This window comes from Sminthopsis crassicaudata, chromosome 3 (genome assembly GCF_048593235.1).
Source record: "Sminthopsis crassicaudata isolate SCR6 chromosome 3, ASM4859323v1, whole genome shotgun sequence".
NCBI lineage: Eukaryota > Metazoa > Chordata > Mammalia > Dasyuromorphia > Dasyuridae > Sminthopsis > Sminthopsis crassicaudata.
In genome coordinates, this window is record NC_133619.1 from 655,651,622 (window position 1) to 655,673,224 (window position 21,603).

Below are 21,603 nucleotides of genomic sequence, written 5' to 3' on the forward strand. Positions count from 1 at the left end.
TTTTCTTTTTCTTAAATTCTGAAGGGAAAACATTCTAGGCTCTTCCTTCCTTCCTGAGTTGCTGTGAAATCAGTTGTCATAATTCTTATTCATTAAATTGTGAGCTCTTTAAAGGTAGGGATTGTCTTTACCCCTTTTTGTACTCCAGTTGCCTAGCATAGTGCCTCTTTGTAGGTGCTTGTTGAATAACTAATAATGCGTGTAGAGCACTTTGCATACAAAGTGCTCCATATAAATTTTATTAAAATCAGTTTTTTTTAATTCAGCTAATTTTTCCTTTATGAATTTATATGCTATGCCATTTGGTATGGATAAGTTTATTTTAGATGTTACAGTTTTTTGTTCCTCTAAGTATAATAATTTCCTTGTTTATTTCTATTGAAATTATGAAATTTCATATATTTTCTTTGTCTAATAACATAATGGCAACTTCTACTTTGGGGGATTCACCTGATACATAGTGACTTTTGTATCAGTCTCTTGTTTTTATTCCATATATGATTTTTATTTTTAGATGGGTCTCTAAATAAAAAAAAACACCTTTTTTTTTGTCTTCTCATTCATTAATCCATTCATATTGAAAGTTATGAGGTTTTGGATTTTATTTGCACCCATTTGTCTCTCCAGTATTACTTAAACATTTTGAGGAAGTGTCCAGATCAACCATCCTTAATTCTCTGGACTTTGTCAATGCCCAAGAGTAGGTACATTTCCCCTATCCCTACCTCACTTTTGCAATTCCTTTTATATGTTATCTTCATCCATTAATGTGTATCTTTAAAGTATGAACTGTCTTTTTGCTTTTGAATCACCCATGTTTATCATGGTGCCTGGCATAAAATAAATGCTTGTTTAAAAAAAAAAAAAATGCTTGTTGACTTGTCTTAACTTCTTTCTCTTTTCAGGAGATTCCTTGTCTCTATCTTTAGGAACAGTAATTTACTAAAATTACTTTGACTCTGTGCTGTTCTCCCATCCCTCCTTCCCTTCTTTTTCATACTTTTTAATCCTTTCTCTAATTTGGGGGTTTACCTAGATTGTTGATTTCATTTTCTTTTGTTTTTAATTTACTTCATTTCTCTCTATTTTCCCAACTTGATTTAAAACCCTCTCCTCTGATCTTCACCCGTTTTTTCCTCTGTTGCTTTTTTGTATGGGCCTTTTTCTGATAATTTTTTTTCCTTAATATCTTCTTAATCTTTTCCCTTCCTGTCTATCCTGAACTTTTATTCTCTGATTTATGGTCTAGATATGTTCCTTTTTCAATCTCTTTCTGTTTCTCTCAGAACTCAGAAATATGAGCTTCCTCTTCTAAGGAGTTTTTTATGTCAATTAACTTACAAATCTTGCCTCATCTTCCCTTCCATAATGTGTCATATTACTGGATGTATCAAGTCATCAGGGCAGTAATAATGGCAGAAGTGGTATCTACTGGTAGCCCTTACCTTGTGTGATTATTATTATATTATATCATATTTTCTTATTCTAACTTCTGCCTTTTCCATGATATTTCTTCTTTCCACAGCTCTCCTTTCTCTACTACTGGTTGCTGTATTTCACTCCTTTTGACAGGGAATATTATCCAAAGAAACACATTCTCCCCATCTACTGTACCAATTCCCCTCAAGCTAAACCTGGCAAAACATCTTTGTCTTCCAATAAAGATATCCATTTGATAGCCAAGGAGTTTCCTTCAGAGTCATGCCTCCCCCACTGTACTGAGATCTTTATTTCATTCTTCCGATCCCAATCTCTCCCTTCTGTCTCCTTTCCCATTTATGATAGCCTTCTTCTTGATGAACTCTCAATCAATGTCTTATGTGGCCTAGGAGTTATTAATCTTTTGCTTTTCACCCACAGATTGATCCTCTTCTTTCACCATTTGTGTACTCTTCCACAAAATACATTGATTCACAGGGTAAGGGTTTGTAGTGTTTAATTAATGGTTCTTCTGTGCATTCTTCCAAATTCTCTTCTCCCATTTCTTGTCCACTTTTTGTTTTCTTTTAACGAACATGTTTAATTTTTTTAATCCAAGTAAGATCTTTCCCTTTTTAAAAAAATGACATTTGACAATGACATTGGATAATTTAATTCGTTACTTATTTTTTCTTTCATTGGGAATTGAACTTATCTCTCTTGTGTATTTCTTTTGGGGAGAGTAATTTGCAGTTATTCTACATTCATTTCATATCTGTTTTAATACTTCAAATTTTTTTTTGGTTTTGTTTAAGATCTTTTTTTTCATTGATGATTAGGCTCATCTTTTCAGGTTTTCTCAATTTGAGTTTTATCTGGATCCTCCTTTTCTTTTTGGGAAAATAATATATTTTCTTCTGTAGTTTATATGGTATGCATATAACCATGTAACTTGTAACATTTGAATTTCCTTTAATTATTTTGAAAATTTTTAGCTATTTAGAGAATGTATTGTTTGTCATTGGGATTGTTTAATTTAACTACTAATTTATCTGGGAATTTGAAGCAGAGAAATGTGGTGACCTCCATTTTTCATAGAAATCCTGGAATTCTAGATTTTTTAATTCTATTATATTCTTCTGAAAGACCTACAATGCTTAGAATGGCTTCGTATATCTTGTCTTCCAGATCAATGTTTTTTACTTTCAAAAGATCCTAGAGTTAATTTTTTTAACATTATTTTTTTCTTTTGTGAGATATTCCTCTACTTTAATCTCTCTTTTTTTGCATTCCAGTTCTCATCTTCTCATTCATGTTTTTATGGAAACATCATCATTGCTTTGGTTGTTTCTAATATGCTCATTGAGTGCTTTGTTTCAATTTTAATGACTATACACGCTGAGATTTGTTTATATTTCTCTTAGATTTTCACTTCTTTCTTGAACCACTAATGTTTCCATTATCTACCATTCTAACCATTTTCCCTCTCTATCAACATCATGGTTCTACTAAACTGTCCTTGTTCCTGTTGATAATATCTTTATTCTCTGGTCTCCTTTGCCTCCTAGCTGCTATTTCTCAGAATTCTGCATTTCCATCAAGTCTAGAAACAAGAACTCCCAATTACCTGTGCCATGCCCCAAATCATTAGGTAGCTCTTTCTTATCTATTTTTGAAGTCCTTTTTATTTTCTTTTGTTACACTTTTGACTTTTTTTTCTCTTGATTAAAAAAAAAAAAAGTGTTTTATTTTAAATTTATTTCTTCTTGTTTTTATAGCCCTAGGACCTAGTACAATGCCTGGTACCTTTGTGATAAATAAATACTTGTTGATAGCTTAAGGTTCTATAAATTCCTTGATAAATATGATTTGAAGATTCATTGGCTCTAGATTGTGAACCAGAGGTATTTGAGAATGTTGATTAGTGGGAGATGTTAAGATGTTGAGGAAATTATCTGAATTAAAAGGTGCCATAATGTCTGTTTCTAGAATTTGTGTTCCCATCTGGAACTAACCAGTGCTTATCTAGATTTGGACTAACATTCTTGCAATATACTGAATAATAATAATTCCTTTTAACTTTGAACTTGAGAGAAGGGAACTTCACAAGTATGTCACTTGACTGCATTCCTTTGGACTGAGCTCCATAATGCTGGATTTGACGTCACAAAGATGAGTTTTCTTGACTCCAAGCCCAGCACTTCATCCACTGGGCCCCCTACCTGCCCAATCATGAACAGTGACTATGATTTTTTTCTTTGTGAATGCTAGTCATTCCATACTCGGAACCCTCTCCAAGGGTTACTCAGTTCTGCTTTCTACTGTTCAAAAGGTTTCCAGAGTGAAACACATTGCTTCTGTCTGGATTCCTTTTACCTTTATATACTTCTAATTTGAACATGAGGCTAGGGCCAGAACATAGCCGAGATTGACCAAATTCACAAACAGATTGAGTGCTGATAACCTTTATTTCTCTTAACTGTTCTCATCGGGGAACCTCATTGTTACTCTACCTGGACTCCCCATTCATCGATGTTTCCATCCTTTTCTATTGCCCTCATTCTTGTGAAACTGAACTCTAGCTGTGTACAACAAGCCCTTATACCAAAATCGGATGTGTGCTCCCATATTCCCATCACCTTCAGCCCTTCTTCCCCAGATGTCCCACTCCAAATCTGCCTACCCTTTCCATTTTGCTTTCTGGAACTCCTGATCCAAAGTGAATTTCCTTTCATTTGAAATCTCTTCCTTTCACATTTCTTTCCTTTTTCTAACATTTGCTGAAGCCAGGATCCTTTCAATGGTTAGTTATTCTTTTCTTGCTTCTTATATTAAGGGCTACACTTTCACTTTGTGGATAATGGTTGTTGTCCTTCATTCTTGAAGAGCATCAAAATGGCACCACTATATTAGAGAGAAATTAGTGTGTCCAACTGTGTCTGATCAGACCAATAGGGATTGCTCTGTCACGGGTTAGTCACAGACCCTACGAACATTTGAGGTAGATTGTCTAACTTTGCATATCTATCTCATATTTCTTCTAAGCTAATTCAATTCTGCTTTGCTCATAGAGAACAGCACCTTCTCTGAGGAGGGCACATGCTGGGTGGTCCTGTGCCAGTGTCTCCTGTGTCATGCAATCAATTTTAAAATTCTTAAGAGAGACCTTGAGAGTGTCCTTGTATTGCTTTTTCTAACTACCTTGTGAGCACTTGCCCTGTGGTTGTCTTCCATAAAACACCCTTTCACTTTGATCCTTTGATCAGTGAGTTCAAATTTCATAGCCCGGTACCATTTCCCAACTCTCCTTTGGCCATTATCATTCAGCAATTTCTCCTTTCTCGAGGTGAATTCTATCCATTTCCCCTGAACTGACACAATTTTTATCATTTGCATCCAAGTTGGATTGCCTGTGTATACTTGGGAGCGAAGACAAATGTCAGTCAGCCTGCGCTAGACTTGGAAAATGCATGTGCAACTGGGACCTTTGTAGATAAGCAGACCATAATAACTTTTAGCATTTCGCAAGGGAAAAGAGTGCTGCTTTTACCATCATATTATTCACAATTTCTCCCTCCTGCCACTCCCATTTAGGAGGAAATTTCTGTTTCTTCTCTTCTCTTTTCCAAAATTTCATAAATGTGTGAACTTCTGTTTGGAGTGTGAACTCTCTGTATTTGCTTGGGGTTCCACATGCATTGTCCTCTTGTAATAAATCTATTTTCTCACATAAGTTTTCTGTAGTTGTGGTTGCCTTTTGACGTCACCCATCCTATCAACCCTCAGGACCTTTTTCCTTCCTTAATGAGTTCAGTGCCCAATGACTTCTTCCACTCCATTTCAATTACACAGAGCCATGATTCTTATCTATATGTTGAGTTGATCAGAATCAATTAGAGAATGCGTTCACATACCCCACAGCTTCTCTAAGTCACTTTCTTTCATTCCACATCCTTACAACCGTCCCAGAAATAAACAATGTAGCTAATCTGTACAGACAATAGAATACTCCCTTCCCCATTGTGCGTGTGTGTATACATACATATATATATATGTGTGTGTGTGTGTGTGTGTGTGTGTGTGTATACATATATATGTAGAGAAGAGAAGAGAAGAAACAGAAATTTCCTCCTAAATGGGAGTGGCAGGAGGGAGAAATTGTGAATAATATGATGGCAAAAGCAGCACTCTTTTCCCTTGGGAAATGCTAAAAGTTATTATGGTCTGCTTATCTACATATATATATATATATATATATACACACACATCTCTAAGTCTTTCTGCTGAGCTCCAGTCTCACCTCTTCAACTACCTTTTAAATATTTCAAAATAGATATGTGATAGATAGCTCAAATATAACCCATTATCTTTCCCCAAAAAACCTTTCCTCACCTTTATTATTACTTTAGAAGGCATCACTATTTCCCAAGTTACTTATCTCCATCACCTTAGTGCCAATTCATTTCATATCTTTTTTCATTTCTGCCTCTACAGCATCTCTCCTATATGTCTTCTCTGTACTCACATGGCCATCACCCTAATGCAGCTCTTCTTCACTATCCAACTAGATTACTGTAATCCCTGGCTCATGTTTATCCCCACACCCATCCTCCTCCACTCAGCTGTCCAAATGACCTTCCTAAAGTGCAGGATGAGTCATACTACACCCTCCCACACATACACAAACACACTCAATAAACTCCAGTAGCTCTCTATAACTTACAGGATCAAATATAAAAATCCTCTGTTTACTTCCTAAAATCCTTTAGAAATCTACTCATTTCCTACCATTGCAGATAGCTGAAAAGGAGGGGCAGCATTGCAGACAAAAGGGATTCTTTTCAATCCCAGTTGAAAGGAATGATAATGGGAGATATAATATCACATGTGAAAAGCAAAGAGGACAGATTGTCTTAATCAAAGTTCCAACAAGGCTAGAAAGTCAAGTTAGAACCTAGCCTAAAAGAACTTTAAAAGCTAAAGAGGAGGATTTCTACTTAAGATAGAAGGCAAGAGGAACCTACTGAATTTTATGTAAGGGATTCACATGATCAAGTCTGTGTTAGAGGAAAAAAAATTTGGTGACACTTGCCCAGCCCATCATATCCCCTGATTCCTCATCCCCTTCTCAACCTACACTGTCTCGTCTCTAATGCAAGGAGCCAGGTATCCTACCTCCCCAACTCCCACTTTGTCTACAAGCCTACCCCCACAGCTCTGTTTCAGTGGCCCAGGTGACTTTGCTTCCCAGTCCCTACTTGTGTTCCCATTACCCAGACTTCCTGTTTCTCTATAGCCCTTAAGGGATATTCCTTATTCCTGAGTAAGTTCATTCTATCCTTTAGTTGACTTCTCAAGGAAAGTTCATTTTGTCCTTTAATTGACTTCTCCTCAAGGAATGTATCGTGTATGCATTGGCTGCTTATCTATGTTTCAGGAACTACCCCCTCCTGAAACTCAAGGACAGTATTTGGGAGAAATGGCTAATCTCCCATGTATGTCATGTATTAATTACAACCTTGCCCTTCATGGTTATATCTTTGATGAGCTAATACATCTGTATTCCCATGGCCAAAAGCCAGGAAAATGGGCCCAAGCCCCTGGCCCATCTATGGCCCAAATCCTTGGCCCAAAGCCTTCATTGTCTGGAGTTGCAGATAAAGCCCTGCTCTGAAATGGTTCATTAGAGATTCATCCATGGAGAGGATGCTCTGCCAGGACCTTCCCAGTTCGGGACTCATAGGCTGAACACGGGACTCACCAGCCACAGTGAATCAGAGTCAGTACTCCCCCAAATTGGTGATGTTTTCTCTCTCTTTTTCATCTGTTCTAATCATTGTACTAATAATTGTAGGGTGTTTAGTTATTATCCTTATATGCTGGTTTTGTTATTGCTAAAGGTCTATTCTTTGCTGTTTTTAGTTATTATTATTAAAGTTCTTTTATATTTGGCTTCTTAAATACATGAGTCATTTGTGATAGCTAATTCAAACTTTCCCCACCCTCCCTGCTCTGCCAAAACCAGGGCTTCCTTTCCAGCCTCTCTCTTACCTTAGTCCCTCTTATAATCGTGGGCATTCTCTAGTTACCATTCCTGTTCCAGACTCAGTAGTCACAACTCTTCCTTGCTCCCAGGCACAGTCTTGCCATGGCTATTCCCAGGCCTCTATTTTCAATCTTCTTTAGCCTCCTTATCTCCTAAATCCAGCAGCCAGATGCCTAGAGACCCAATTTGTGAAAGAGAAAGGAGGGGTATGATGGGAAAAGGTTTGATACTGAAGCATTATACAAAGGTTTGGCTGGTCTCAGCCCAACAGGGATACTAAGCCCCTTCCTGCTTCTGAATTATCAAAGAAGAATAGGAAGGAGTGGCAGAGGAAGTAAAATATTGATTTCATTAATACCTTCTAATGTTTCAAGCCTGATCCTAACTTCCCATTTCCTCTTTTAGTTTGAGTCTTTTCCTGGGGACTGCTCATATCCTCCCGACCATTTGGCCTTTTGTTGTTCTTCGGGGAATGGTCAGTCTCCTGCCTGGGAGAGAAAAAACAAGATTCCTTCTCTCTCCACAGTTCATCCCACTGAAGATCGAGGCTTGACCCTGGAGGGGAGCATGAAGCCACAAGCAGTGACCTTTGGCAGCCAGCAGATCCCGTCCCAAGTAAGTACCAGAGTTCACATACTTGACAAATATTAAGAAACCTCAACATTTCTTTCAACAAAGAACATCAGAAGAAGATTGTTCATGAAACCATCATAGAGAAACAGCCTAAATTATAGAAATCTGGGTGGATTTTTTAGCCCATTTCTAATACTAATCTCCACATTCTCAGTCTCCATTTTTTCTTTAAGGGTTTCTCTTTTAGAAACTAATTTTATTCAAGCAAAACAACTTCATACCTTAGTCTTCTCTGCTCATGCTCTGACCAGAGTGCTGAAGTCTTTCCCAGCTGTTTTCCTCTACAATGTAGCTCTTGTGTTCTATGAACAAAGCAGAAATGTGAGGTGCTAACTGTGGTAGAGTGATCCAAGCGCAACCACAGTCAAGAACAGTGTACCTTGTCCCAAACATCATGGTGTCATTAGTCTCCTTGGAGCATGAAAGTGACAACAACAGCAACAACATTGTAGGAGTTGTTGCAGTCCTGTTTATGTCACCCTGCCTCACCTCAGCTAGCTGCAAAGATAATCATTTCTTTGATCTAGCCTTCACTGATCTTCCATATTTATGACCTTTGTAAACTAAGTCTTTTCCTGTTCTCTTGTTCCCTATACCTTACTATTCCTAATCCTGGTTTTTTTTTTTTTTTCTTCATGACAAATGAGCTTCAGTCCTTCCCTTCCTTATCATTTTCCCAGACCATCATCCCTACTTTGACTATACTTGATTCCCTTCTGAAGATTGCTTTCCTGCTAAACCAGTTCAACTCTACACTCTTCTTTCAAATCTCTTGTTCCCTTGTCTTCCCACCAAACTTTGTAAAATTCTAACCATTGATTATTCCTGTCTTGCATCTCCAAGTGCTTGTTAAATATCTTGAATTGGCTATCTATAGAAAACTGAAATTTGACATGTCCAGAACTGAACCTATTACTTTCTTTCTAAGTATTCCCCTCATCCTAACTTCCCTATTACTGTCAAGAGTATCACCATCCTTTTAGACCCCCAGACTTGAAACCTAGGAGTCATTTTTGATCCCTTACAACCCCAAAATCCAATCAACTGCCAAGTTGCCAAGTTCTGTACATTCTATCTCTATCTTCTTGGTATAGGTCCTCATTTCCTTACACCTGGACTACTGAAATAATCTTGTTAGTTTTCCTATTTCACATTTACTCACTCCAGTCCATCCTCCACTCAGCTGATTGTCCAAAAGTGCACACACGATTATTTCATATCCCTGTGCAACAAACAATTCAACACTACTTATCTGTAAGTTCTTCTCTCTATTTGAATAGGACTTGAGTAGACATCTGGGAGCTCATCACCTATCCTCCAGGGAATCCTTATTGTTATTCCCTACTTAGCTGCTTTCTCGTCATTTTACAAGATGATATAAACCTTGAACTTTCACCTCCTCAGTTCTTCATTTCCTATTCCATCTACAGAACTATAAAGTCCTTGAGTCCAAGGGTTACCTTTTGCACCTTTTGTTTTTTTTGTATCTAGCCCTTAGTATAGTGTCAAGCACATAAGAAGCATTTAATAAATTATTACAATCAAAGTTAAATATGAAATCCTCTGTTTGAGTTTGCAGTCCCTCAAAATCTACCCCCTTCCTACTTTTCCAGTCTTACCATACTCATTCACTGTAGTCAGTCTTCCTCTCTATGGTTTCTTTCTTTCTATCTAAAAGAGACTTATCATCTTTCATTAGGTTTCTTGATCATTGTTTGGCCTGTTTTGAATGTCAGGTTTTCATTAGAGTGAGACTATGGGAGTTGGATGGTCTGCCTCTCTTTGCACACCATCTTGTCTGGAACTCATCACAAGATGAAGTTTTAATAAATAAAAATAAAATAAAGATAAAAAAAGATAAAACAGATAATTTTGAGTACATGAAATGGAAACTTTTCTTGCTTAGACAAAACTTAAGCATCTAGGATTAGAAGGGAAGCAATTGAGAACAAATCTATGCAAAGATATGCATAGATTTTTTTGCATAGATTTCTTGGATTAAGGCTTAATGTGCAAAATAAATAAACAGTTAACAGAAATACATAAGACCAAATACCATTTCTCAAAAGTTATATAGTCAAATGATAAAAGAAAACAGGTCCTACAATTTGAAGTATTAGCAATCATGTGAAAGATTGCTCTAAGTGACTGTAAAATTCAGGGTATTATGTCAAACTCTTAAGGTCAAACTTCCCACATCTCCTCCTTTAGGATCTTAGATATCCTAAGAGGTCTGAGATATGATAGCTCTCCTCTCTACCATTAGTTCAAGTCCCCATGTTTTCCTCATTTATTAGGGTCCAGTTTTTTAATCACTTATTATCAACTAGCTTTTTCCAAGAGATTATTCCCTCGAAGATATAACAAGAGCAAAGGTAATAATAGCATGACTCCCAACACCTCCATGTCATACAGTCCTATACTACTATAGTCTCTGGGAGAAATGGGCTCAAAACTTGGTTCAGTTCCTACATAGCACTGGGTCTACCTACCAAGTTTATTTCTAGATAAAGCCTCTTTGCTAGATAAATCCTTGCACTTCACTAGAGTTGGGTTTTTTGGGGTTTTTTTGGTTTTGCTTATAGAATAAGGTATACTTTCCAAGTCCTCATATATATCAGTGGTGTAACACATCACTTGGGAGAGTTTTATTAAGAAAGGATTTTCATACTGCCTTCATTCCCTTTGTCTTCTCTACAAATTCTCAAAGATCACAAATAAAATATTTATTCTTACTGACTCCATATGAACAAACATTTCATAATTTTCAATAAGATATTTCTCACCTGCCTTCCACTTGCCAATGTAAACTGTATTTCCTAAAATTCCCCATTTGGCTTTTAAGGCTTAGGGTTCTACATGTTGGTCTGAGTGTGTCCTTTGAGAAGGTCTGTCACTTTCTCTGGAGCTCATTTTCCCAGTTTATAAAGTACAAACACTAAATGATTTGTAAAGTGTCTTTCTGCTCTAAATTCTTTGAATTTTGTCATTTTAGGAATCTGTGACATTCGAGGATGTAGTTGTGAACTTCACTCAAGAGGAATGGTGCCTCCTGGACCCTTCCCAGAAAGCTCTCTACAGGGATGTCATGTTGGAGACATCCCAGCACTTGCTCTCTCTGGGTAAAAACAGTTGGCACTTTTATCCAAATCCTTCCCCAGAAATTCCGAATTGGCCAATGAAGGGAACATACTCTCTCCCTACCTATTATTCAGTGCTTGACATATCACACATTTAGCCATTAATAGTGACCAAAGACTTCTAGTCTACACTGTTCAAGAGAGAGGATTCTCATTTTCCTTGTTCTCACATCAAGTCTTTGTCTTGTCCAAGAGAAAACTAAGAGTTTTATTTGTTATTTCTCAAGTTATCCCTTCCTAATTATATGAATATTTCATTTTTTGTTTGTTTATTGTTTTGTTGTGAGACAATTGGGTTTAAGTGACTTCCCCAAGTTCATACAGCTAGTAAGTGTTAAGTGTCTGAGGTTACATTTGAATTCAAGGCCTCCTGACTTAGTGCTAGTACTCTATTCACTGTGCTATCTAGCTGCCCTTTTATAGGGATAGCATCCATAAGAATTAGTCTTTAAATTGTGATCTTTGAGGATTAGTGGAAATGTAGAGGGAATGAAGAGAATTTGAAAATTCTTTCTTAATCAAACTCTTCCAAGTGATGTGTTACAATGTAATCTTATAATTAGGATTGGATGATAAATGAAATACAAAATCACAATTCAGTAAACATGGTCATCCAACTTTTCTTTGAAGATATAAAATGAGGAGAACTCTCTAAATAAAGCACCTTTGGTGTGTGTTTTCCTTAGGAATTTCTTATCTCAAGTTTAAATTTCCTTCCCACTACTACTAGTCCTTCTCTTAAAAGACTTAGCCAATCAAACCTATATTTTTCCCTATTTTAATACTTTCACAAAATTCCAATGCATATACTAGAAAATATGAAAGGTTCACATCCTTCTAGGAGGGAGATGAACAGAGTATCAATGTTATGATTCCAGTTGACTCCATGACATTTTCTGCCTTTCCTTCTATAGTTCTCAACATCAGCATGTAGGTCATCCCTAAGGAGGCTAGGTACTACCCTATGACCCTTCCAAGCATGCCCCCTTCTCTGAAGAAGACTGAATTCTAAGGTTTCCGTGTGCTTAACCTTTCCTTATTTACCATGAATAGGGCTTCTAGTTCCCAGAGCAGATCTGATTTCCCAGTTGGACCAAGGGGAAGCATCATGGATTTTCAAACAAGAAGGCCAAAAGAAATCCTGTCTAGGTGAGTGAGTGAAACTGGGCACGGATATATCAGAAAGTCATCACTTGGAAAAATTGTGCATAGAGCTCTTCTCAAAGTTCTAAAGGTCACTCAGAAGTTTTTTCATCAACATTACTTTCTTCATCTTTCTTTCTTGATGCTAGCCTGCATTCTTGAAGAAAAGGGTATTCACTATATGAAACGGAGCTTCCTCTTTTTTCGTTCTTTTTGGTCTCATTGTTTCAGAAGTCATTCTTCTGAGATGCTTCCCCTGATTTTTCATTAATTGGACAAATAATCCATTGCCTAGTAAGTCTGAGACACTGCCCAAAGCCCTAAGGTGAACTTAAGAAACAGAGGAGATGTTTGTTGCCCTCTAGGATTTGCAAAAGACATTGAAAGTGTGAGATGTAGGTGTAGAATAATGCATGCTGCCTTTATGACTGCGTCATCTCTCTGGGACACTGAGGAAATGCTTCAGGAATAGATGAAAGAACAATATAACAGTGCACCCAGTCTGATAAGATAGAATTAATTTGGGCTACATATGGTGTAAACTTTAGGCGTGAGAAATCACCTGTACCACGTACAGGCAGGGAGAATTGTGTCAAGACCTCTGTTTGTGTAGGAAAAAAAAAAGTGGAGTCAACAATGAGACATGGCAGCCAAGAAAGCTGAGGTGAACTTGGGCTCATGAAAAGAAGTTATCATGGATATAGTTACCAAAAGTAAAATTACTATACTAGGGAACTAGTAGACCCCCTGTACTCTGAGGAGCCCAGACCATACCTGTAGCAATGTGTTCAATATGAGGCATTTCTATTATGAAAGATATTTACAAACCAGGGTTATGTAGGATGGCCAGGGAAACACCCATAGGAACAACACCTTTGCCATGTAATGACAAAACCATCTAAGTGTCACTGGTTAGGTAAGGTATGAACAAATGAATGGTTGATTCACTAATTGAAGAAATGACCAAAATCTAGTTATTAAGCACTTTCTATTATGAAAAATATTGTGCTAGTTTCTAGGGAAAGCAGTGGAAAAGCAAGAATCTCTAATTACAATGGGAATATCTATGGAATACCACATTCTAATAGGGGTGACAACCCAGAAAATCTCAGATATAATCACATGGAAATGTCTTTGGCATGCAGCATCAAACTTGATGGTAAAGCATGTTCTTTAATATCATGTTTAAATAAAACACCATTTCAAAATGCTAAGGGATTTCCTGGTGAGAACTCAGGGTCTTCAGTATTCCAGAAGACAGAGGTATGAGCAAACAGTTACTTAGCTGCTTCTCCCTAAGGGTTGCTTCTCAAGATACTGCCTGCATAGATCTCTGGCAGTTTCTTAGTGAGAATTGAAGGGAATATAAATTACATGTAAAATTAGCATAGCCCCTTTATAGAAATAAACTCTGATAGTGACTAAAAAAATTCATGAACAGATACAAAAATATGAGTTCTGTCCTTCATGGACCAATACACAATAAAAAAATAATCTAATCTGTGATGGGGATTTAGAGAAAGATTCCATCTTAAATGCCAAGAAGTTCTGCAGTGTTGTGATAAAGAACAAGATGACACAAAAAAGAAGCTCTGATTCTACCTCTTCCCTAAGACACAGCATATTTTGGTGCTATCACTAAAACATTATGGTCACCTTTCCTGAGCTATATAATATAACAAAAAATGTCTACCTTTCCCATATCACTAACTTGGTATTATTCTATGGAAAACTATTTGGAAAGAAATTGCTTTTCACATGTAAGATAATGCATTTTTATCATTATTGCTTCCCACCTTTCATGTTTGAAAATTGTTCTTTTTCACTGACTGAATGAACGAATGAATTAAATGTTATTTTTGTGCTTATTATGTGTCAAGAACTTTATTAAGGGATGGAGAAGCTGGCCATTGCCTAGTTTGAAGATCCTCATACTATAGTTGAGGGAAATAACATAGAAGAATTGTCGATGATAGTTTGGGTGGAACAGCCCAGGTGAAGGCCCAATACATCAGTAAGTCTGGTAACAGTACTTAATAGTCTAGTGTCACAGAGTCAGAGCAGAGGGTAAGCACTAAAGTGCTTAGGAAGCAGTGATATTGGAAATATATCAGTAAAGCTAAATAGTCCTTCATCTCCTAGGAAGGAATGGAGTTGGTAATTCTCAAGAAACCATGCCAGTAGTCTTTTAGCCTTGAAGAATTGTATGTATCCTGGGGAGAGGATACAAGAAAGCTAAAGGAAAAGGCTGTCACTGCTCTGGTCAGCCTGGATGTGTTAACTTTCGGGGTGGGGTACAAGAAGATAGGCAAGAAACAAAGGAGGAAACTGAAGTGACACTAAGTCTAAATCAGTTTTCTTTCTGTCCTTAGAAGTAAAAGATTCTCTATCATTTTTTCCTTCAGATGAGGAAACCACACTGTCCAAGGAGTCTTCTCCAAAGCTGAGAACTTCCTATGACTTCAATATGAAAGAATACTGGCATTGTGATATCAAATTAGAGAAGCGACAGCACAACTCAGGAAGTCATTCTAGACATTTAAAAATGATCTTCAGGAAAACTCCAGATAAAGAGAGAAATGTTGAATATAATAAACTTAAGAGGAATTTTACTCAAGGGTCAACTATTTCTGTCCAACCAAGAGTCCCTATAGAGAAGATTTGCCATGATGATGAAAGTCAAAGGAGATTCGGACAATATTCAGACCTAGTTCAATGTAAGAAATTCACCTCGGCGAATGGACATTCAAAATATAGCGAATATGGGGGCTGTTTTAAAGAAAAGATGGAACTCATTCAGTATCAGAAGAAGTATGTGGGAGTCCAAGATTTTCAGAGTAATCATCATGAGGTAGCTTTTAGTTTGATCCCAAACTCTATTAGTCATCATAAGAGTCCTCCTAGAGAAACGCCTTCTAAATGTATTGAAGATGAGACAGGTTTCATTCATCACTTGCCCCTTAATTTATGTCAGAAAGCTCATATTAGAGAGAAATTGTATGACTGTAATCAGTGTGGAAATTCCTATTTTCCAAGGGGAGATCTTATAAAAACTCAGAAAATTCACATACCAGAAAAACTTTGTAAATGCAATAAATTTGAGAAGGCCTTCCCCCAGGCCATTATTTCACCTCAGAGGATTCATTCTGGAGAGAAACCTTACAAATGTAATCATTGTATAAAGGTTTTCAGAAAGCCTAGCCAACTTGCAGTGCATCAGAGGATTCACACTGGAGAGAAGCCCTATAAATGTAATGAATGTGGGAAAGACTTCAGATGGAGGGCAAACTTGATCATACACGAGAGGATTCATGCTGGAAAGAAACCTTACATATGTAATCAATGTGGAAATGTTTTCCAAAAACCCTGCAATCTTGCTGAACACCTGAAAATTCATACTGGAGAGAAGCCATATAAATGTAACGAATGTGGGAAAGCCTTCATTCAAAGAGCAAAGCTTATTGTACATGAGAGGATTCATACTAGAGAGAAACCTTACAAATGTAATCATTGTGGAAAGGCCTTCAGACAGTCCTCTCATCTTGCCGTGCATCAGATGATTCATACTGGAGAAAAGCCTTATACATGTAATGAATGTGGAAAGGCCTTCAGACAGAGTTCATCCCTTATGGCCCATCACAGGATTCATTCTGGAGAGAAGCCCTATACATGTAATGAATGTGGAAAGAGCTTTAGACAAAGATCATCGCTTATGGCACATCATAGGATTCATTCTGGAGAGAAACCCTTTAAATGTAATGAATGTGAGAAGGCTTTCAGTCAGAAGTCATCCCTGATGGCACATTACAGGATTCATTCTGGAGAGAATCCCTATTCATGTAATGAATGTGGGAAATCCTTCAGCTGGAGTGCAAATCTTGTTGCCCATCAAAGGATTCATACTGGAGAGAAGCCCTATAAATGTCATGAATGTGGGAAGACCTTTACTCGGAAGTCTTTTCTTACAGTACATGAGAGAATTCATACTGGACTGAAATCTTGTAAATCGTTGTGAAGTAAAAATACTTTTAATTGTAGAGAAGACCTTAAAAGATAACAGAAAATTCACAATGTTCATAAAGTCACAAGATGTAATGAATTAAATACAAATTCTCATGTTCATTTTTTGCTACACAATAATATTCTAGTTTATTATTCATAGACCATAACAATTCAATCATTCCCCAAATGATTGAAAACCTCTTTATCTGAAGTTCTAGCTACAACAAAAATGGCTGCTGTTGATATTTTGATGTATAATGAATCTTTTAAGCTCAGACTGTGAACTAAAAACTATGAATATTTTAATTATTTTTCAGACAACTCTTTTGGGTTTCTTAAAATAAAATGTGTTAAGTTTTGTGTGTGTGTGTGTATTACTATGTACTTGACAAAATACCAGCAAATGAGCATTTTAATTTCTTTTTAAAAAAAGGATTATAAATATAAATACAAATTCCATTACATACAACTTTTTGTGGTTTTTAGAGAAATATATTATTTTATCTTTAGTAATGTATCTATTACTTGTATAATTAAGAATATATATCTTCCCTATAACTGTGAAAGCTATGATCTCCCTTTTTAATTTTTTTAATGCTATGATGAAAATATTAAGAGTACGTATCCACTGAGAATCTATTGTTGAATATGGTATACTAATTTGGTTTCAGCTTTTTTTCTAGTTTTTCTAGAAGCTTTTAATCAAATAGATAGTAATTTGTGTTTTCAGGTTTATTGAACACTGGGTTCTGTTTAATTTCTGGGGTTTTTTTCCACCAAATAATTTTTAAGAGTGATGATTTATGGTGTAATTTGAGGTCTGGACATGTTATTTTTCTCTTCATATCTTTTTTTTTTCATATTTTAGATCCTTTGTTTTTGGAAATGAATTTTGCTATTTTGTGAAGTCCTTTAAAGTATTTCTTTGATAGTTTAATTGATGTAAGACTAATCAGTAAATTAACTTTTGTTAATATTATTATTTTTATCATAATAGCATGGCCCAGTCATTAGCACTGAATATTTCTCTATCTATTGAATTTATTTTTTATTGCTGTTCATTAATGGAGAGTTCACAAGTAAGATAATTTGCATAAAATTTTCAGATTTTTAAAATCTATCAGTTCTCCTGATTTTCCCCCTTTTCCTTTTTTTTAAAAAATATTTGTTATATCAGATGATTCTTGAAGAAGAGGAATAAAGAAAAAATTATGATGTAAAAAAGCAATAAAACTTATTTTTTAAACTAAATAAAAATGTATATAAAATATTTCCCCAAGGCAGTTCTTTGTTTCTCTTTGTTTTCACCTGAACCCTCTGTTCTGGTTTGAACTTTTTGAAAAAAGCTTCATGGACACTTATTTTTTTTTTATTAAAGCTTTTTATTTTTCAAAACTTATGCCTGGACAGTTCTTTAACATTAGCCCTTGTAAAATCCTGTGTTCCAATTCCTTCCCCTCCCCCACACTCTCCCCCTAGATGACAAGTAGTCCAATATATGTTAAACATGGTAGAAATATATGCTAAATCCAATATATGTATACATATTTATACAATTATCATGCTATACAAGAAAAAAAAAAGCAAAATAAAATGCAAGCAAACAACAAAAAGAGTGAAAATGCTATGGTATGAGCTAAACTCAATTCCCACAATCCTCTCTCTGAGTGTAGATGGCTCTCTTCAATACTGAACAATTGGAATTGATTTGAATCCTCTCATTGTTGAAGAGAGCCACAATAGACACTTGTTTAAAAATTTTCATCATCCTTAAATCCTTCCTCCTCCCCAATAGGCAATTCTCCTATTTCCTACAATTATACAAAGTACTCAATCTCATTCTCTTCTGATTTATTTATTTGTTTGTTTGTTTGTTTATTTGGCAAGGCAATTGGGATTAAGTGACTTGCCCAGGATAACACAGCTAGTGTTACATGAAGCTGAATTTGAACTCAGATCCTCCTGAATCCACTATGTCATTTTGCTGCCTCCCTCTCTTCTTTTTTTTATTTTATTTTTTTATTAATTTTTATAATTATAACATTTTCTTTGATAGTACATATGTATAGGTAGTTTTGGTTTTTTTTTTTTTTTACAACATTATCCCTTGTACTCCCTTCTGTTCCGAGTTTTTCCCCTCCTTCCCTCCACTCCCTCCCCTAGATGGCAGGCATTCCCATACATATTAAATATCTTATAGTATTTCTTAGGTACAATATATATGTGCAGAACCGAATTTTGTTGTTGTTGTTGCAAAGGAAGGATTGTATTCGCAAGGTAAAAATAATCTTGGAAGAGAAACAAAATAAAACAAACCCAATGCTCTCAGTTTACACTCATTTCCCAGTGTTCCTTCTCTGGGTTTAGCTGATTCTGTCCATCATTGGTCAATTGGAATTGGATTAGCTCTTCTCTATGTTGAAGATATCCACTTCCATCAGAATACATCCTCATACAGTAACATTGTTGAAGTGTATAATGATCCCCTGGTTCTATTTGTTTCACTCAGCATCAGTTGATGTAAGTCTCTCCAAGCCTCTCTGTATTTCTCCTGTTGGTCATTTCTTACCGAACAATAATATTCCATAACATTCATATACCATAATTTACCCAACCATTCTCCAATTGATGGGCATCCATTCATTTTCCAGTTTCTAGCCACTACAAAAAGGGCTGCCACAAACATTTTGGCACATACATGCCTCCCTCTCTTCTGATTTTTAATGCTGTGTTCCATTATAGTTGGGTTAAATTTTTCACATTTAGTGTCATATAAAGTGCATGGTAAGGAAGCTAGGCTCTGCAGTGTATACAGTGATATGCCTGGAATCAGAAAGACTCATCTTCCTGAGTTCAAATCTAGCCTCTAAAAACTTATTAGCTGTGTGATCTTAGGCAAGTCATTTTATGGTCTTTGCCTCAGTTTCCTCATCTGTAAACTGATCTAGAGAAAGAAGTATTGAATTACTCCAGTCTCCCTACCATAAAACTTCAAATAGTATCATAAAAGAATTGGACACAACTGAAAAACAACAGAACAACAACAAAAAGGTACAAGATAGAAGTCTGAATTACGATTCCATCGAATTTCTGAGCTCTTCTAAGAAAAAAAAAGATAGTTCTTCATCTAGGCATTTATGTTCTTGACTTTGTCATTGTGGACTTCTATTTTCATTTATTTCTCCCTGAATCATCTATTCCATTTTATATGAATTGATACCACAAATTACATTGAAAAGATCCCTAAAAGAAAATCCAAATGAATAACTGACAAATCAGCAAAGAAAGGTCCCAGGAAGTGCTAATGAGAAAAGTTTTCTTCCTTCTCCCAAAAGAGATGGGAGTGTGTCAGGACTGAATAGTGGATTGCAAATGCAGGCATGATGCTTTTGATCAATTAGCTGTCTTTGCAATAAGAGAGAATTCATTTGTTAAAAGTAGGGAGCAGTTTAGTTTTGGTTTGTTTTAACCAGAAATGACATGTAAAGCCAAGATCCAATAAACTGTGCTTAAAGGTAAATATGAACAGAGAAAGGCAGGAGAAAGGCAGAAACTTGTTCAGCAGGGCCTTAAACCAAACATTTTTTATTCAGTTTTATTTTCAGTTCCAAATTCTCTTCCTCCTTCCCTCTCAACCACCTAAGGCAAAAAAATAAAAAAATAAAAAGGCAAGAAAATAAAATTAATTGCAAATGTGTATGTAGTCATTTAAAAGAAAAGTTTACATTAACCATTTTTCCTCAGAAACAGAGAAGAGGGTGGAAAGAAGAGAAGGAAGGAAGGAGAGGAAAAGAGAGACAATGACCTGATTACATGACTCTCCTATTCAACTAACTCCAGTGGCTTCCTCTTGAATCTAATATCAAACAGATCACAACCTGATCCCACCTAAATTTTCTATCCTTCTTGGATATTAAAACCAGTTTTCTTTCTGCTTCTTGTATATGACACTCCATCTCCCACCATGCCTTTGCATTGGCCGACTCATTTAGGGCCATTCACATGCCTAGAATGCTCTTCCCTCCTTCACTTCAGAGAATCTCATCCTTTAAGACATATCTCCAACTCTATGAAACCTTTCCTGACTTTCCTCTGAAGGGATCTGTGATTTTTACATTAATATGATACTCATAGTGAAGATACTAATAATTTAGACTTTTCACAGCTACCTACCATTTCACCAGAAAATTCTGACTTGGGTGTCAGAGACTCACAATACAACTCAAAAGTTACATTCTTATGCCTATACTATGCTTGCGAACATTAAGTGAAGTGAATCAAAGACTATAGACCCTCTTCCCATCACAGAACTCTGGTCCTGTGCCCCACTAAGTAACAACCCTCCAATACACGAAATAATTAACTTGAGGATTGTTCCCACAGGGAAACAAACTCAAGAACTCCTATACTGCCCTGCACTCCTGAGTTTGTCAGCACATAATTGTATTGTAAACCACCTCCCACTTTTTTCCATTTTTTCCCCATTTGTGGTTTTGTATATAAACTGTGTTTTTATTCCAGCATGTGGAACTCTCCTTCTCAGGAAAATTTCCAAAGTTTGCAAACCATATCCCTCACTCTGAAATTAATCAAATTACCTGCTGGCACTCCTGTCTCTTGTTTCACCACCAGCCACTCCCTGGTTAGAGACTGATCCAGTAAAATTTTTAACACTACTAACTGCTAATATTCTCCCTAACAACCTATCTTGATTTCTATGTACATATTTTTTACTCATATTTGTTCTGGGTTTTTCCCATTTTAAAATCTGTTTTCATTGTTTTCTCCAGTATCCCTCCCTTCCCCTTCATCTCCCAGAGAGCCATCCCAAATGGTGTTTTTAAGACAAAAAAAGTTTTTAAAAATACCATAACTGATAAAAAATCTTTAAAAATATGTGCAAGTCACAAGATAACTGTATAAATATGTATACATATATTGAATCTAACATGTATTTCACCATATATAACATGTATTGAACTACCTGCCAGGTAGGGAAGGGGGTGGGAGGAAGGAGGGGAAAATTTGAAACAAAAGGTTATGCAAGGGTCAATGTTGGGAAAATTACCCACGTGTATGCTTTGTAAATAAAAAGCTTTAATAAAAAATAAAAATATATGCAAGTAACCACATATGTGAGTCTTTCCTCTCTGTAAAGAAGTAGGATGAGTGTGTCTTTTATCTCTTCTTTCCAATCAGGCTCATTCCTCTTAATTTTGC

The 21,603-nt window shown here is 36.1% G+C and overlaps 1 protein-coding gene across 4 annotated transcripts in view; it reads left to right on the plus strand.

Annotated features, from left to right (window-relative positions):
* LOC141564718 (uncharacterized) overlaps positions 1-17,662 on the plus strand; it is a 21,780-nt gene extending 4,118 nt beyond the window's left edge. For all 4 annotated transcript variants that reach the window (XM_074307576.1, XM_074307574.1, XM_074307575.1 and 1 more), the window contains exons 2-5: positions 7,992-8,080; positions 11,094-11,220; positions 12,292-12,387; positions 14,787-17,662. In XM_074307576.1, coding sequence (XP_074163677.1) covers positions 8,033-8,080; positions 11,094-11,220; positions 12,292-12,387; positions 14,787-16,396 — 1,881 coding nt within the window. In that variant the 5' untranslated portion in view covers positions 7,992-8,032 and the 3' untranslated portion in view covers positions 16,397-17,662. The remainder of the gene's footprint in view (positions 1-7,991; positions 8,081-11,093; positions 11,221-12,291; positions 12,388-14,786) is intronic.
* The last annotated feature ends 3,941 nt before the right edge of the window (positions 17,663-21,603 follow it).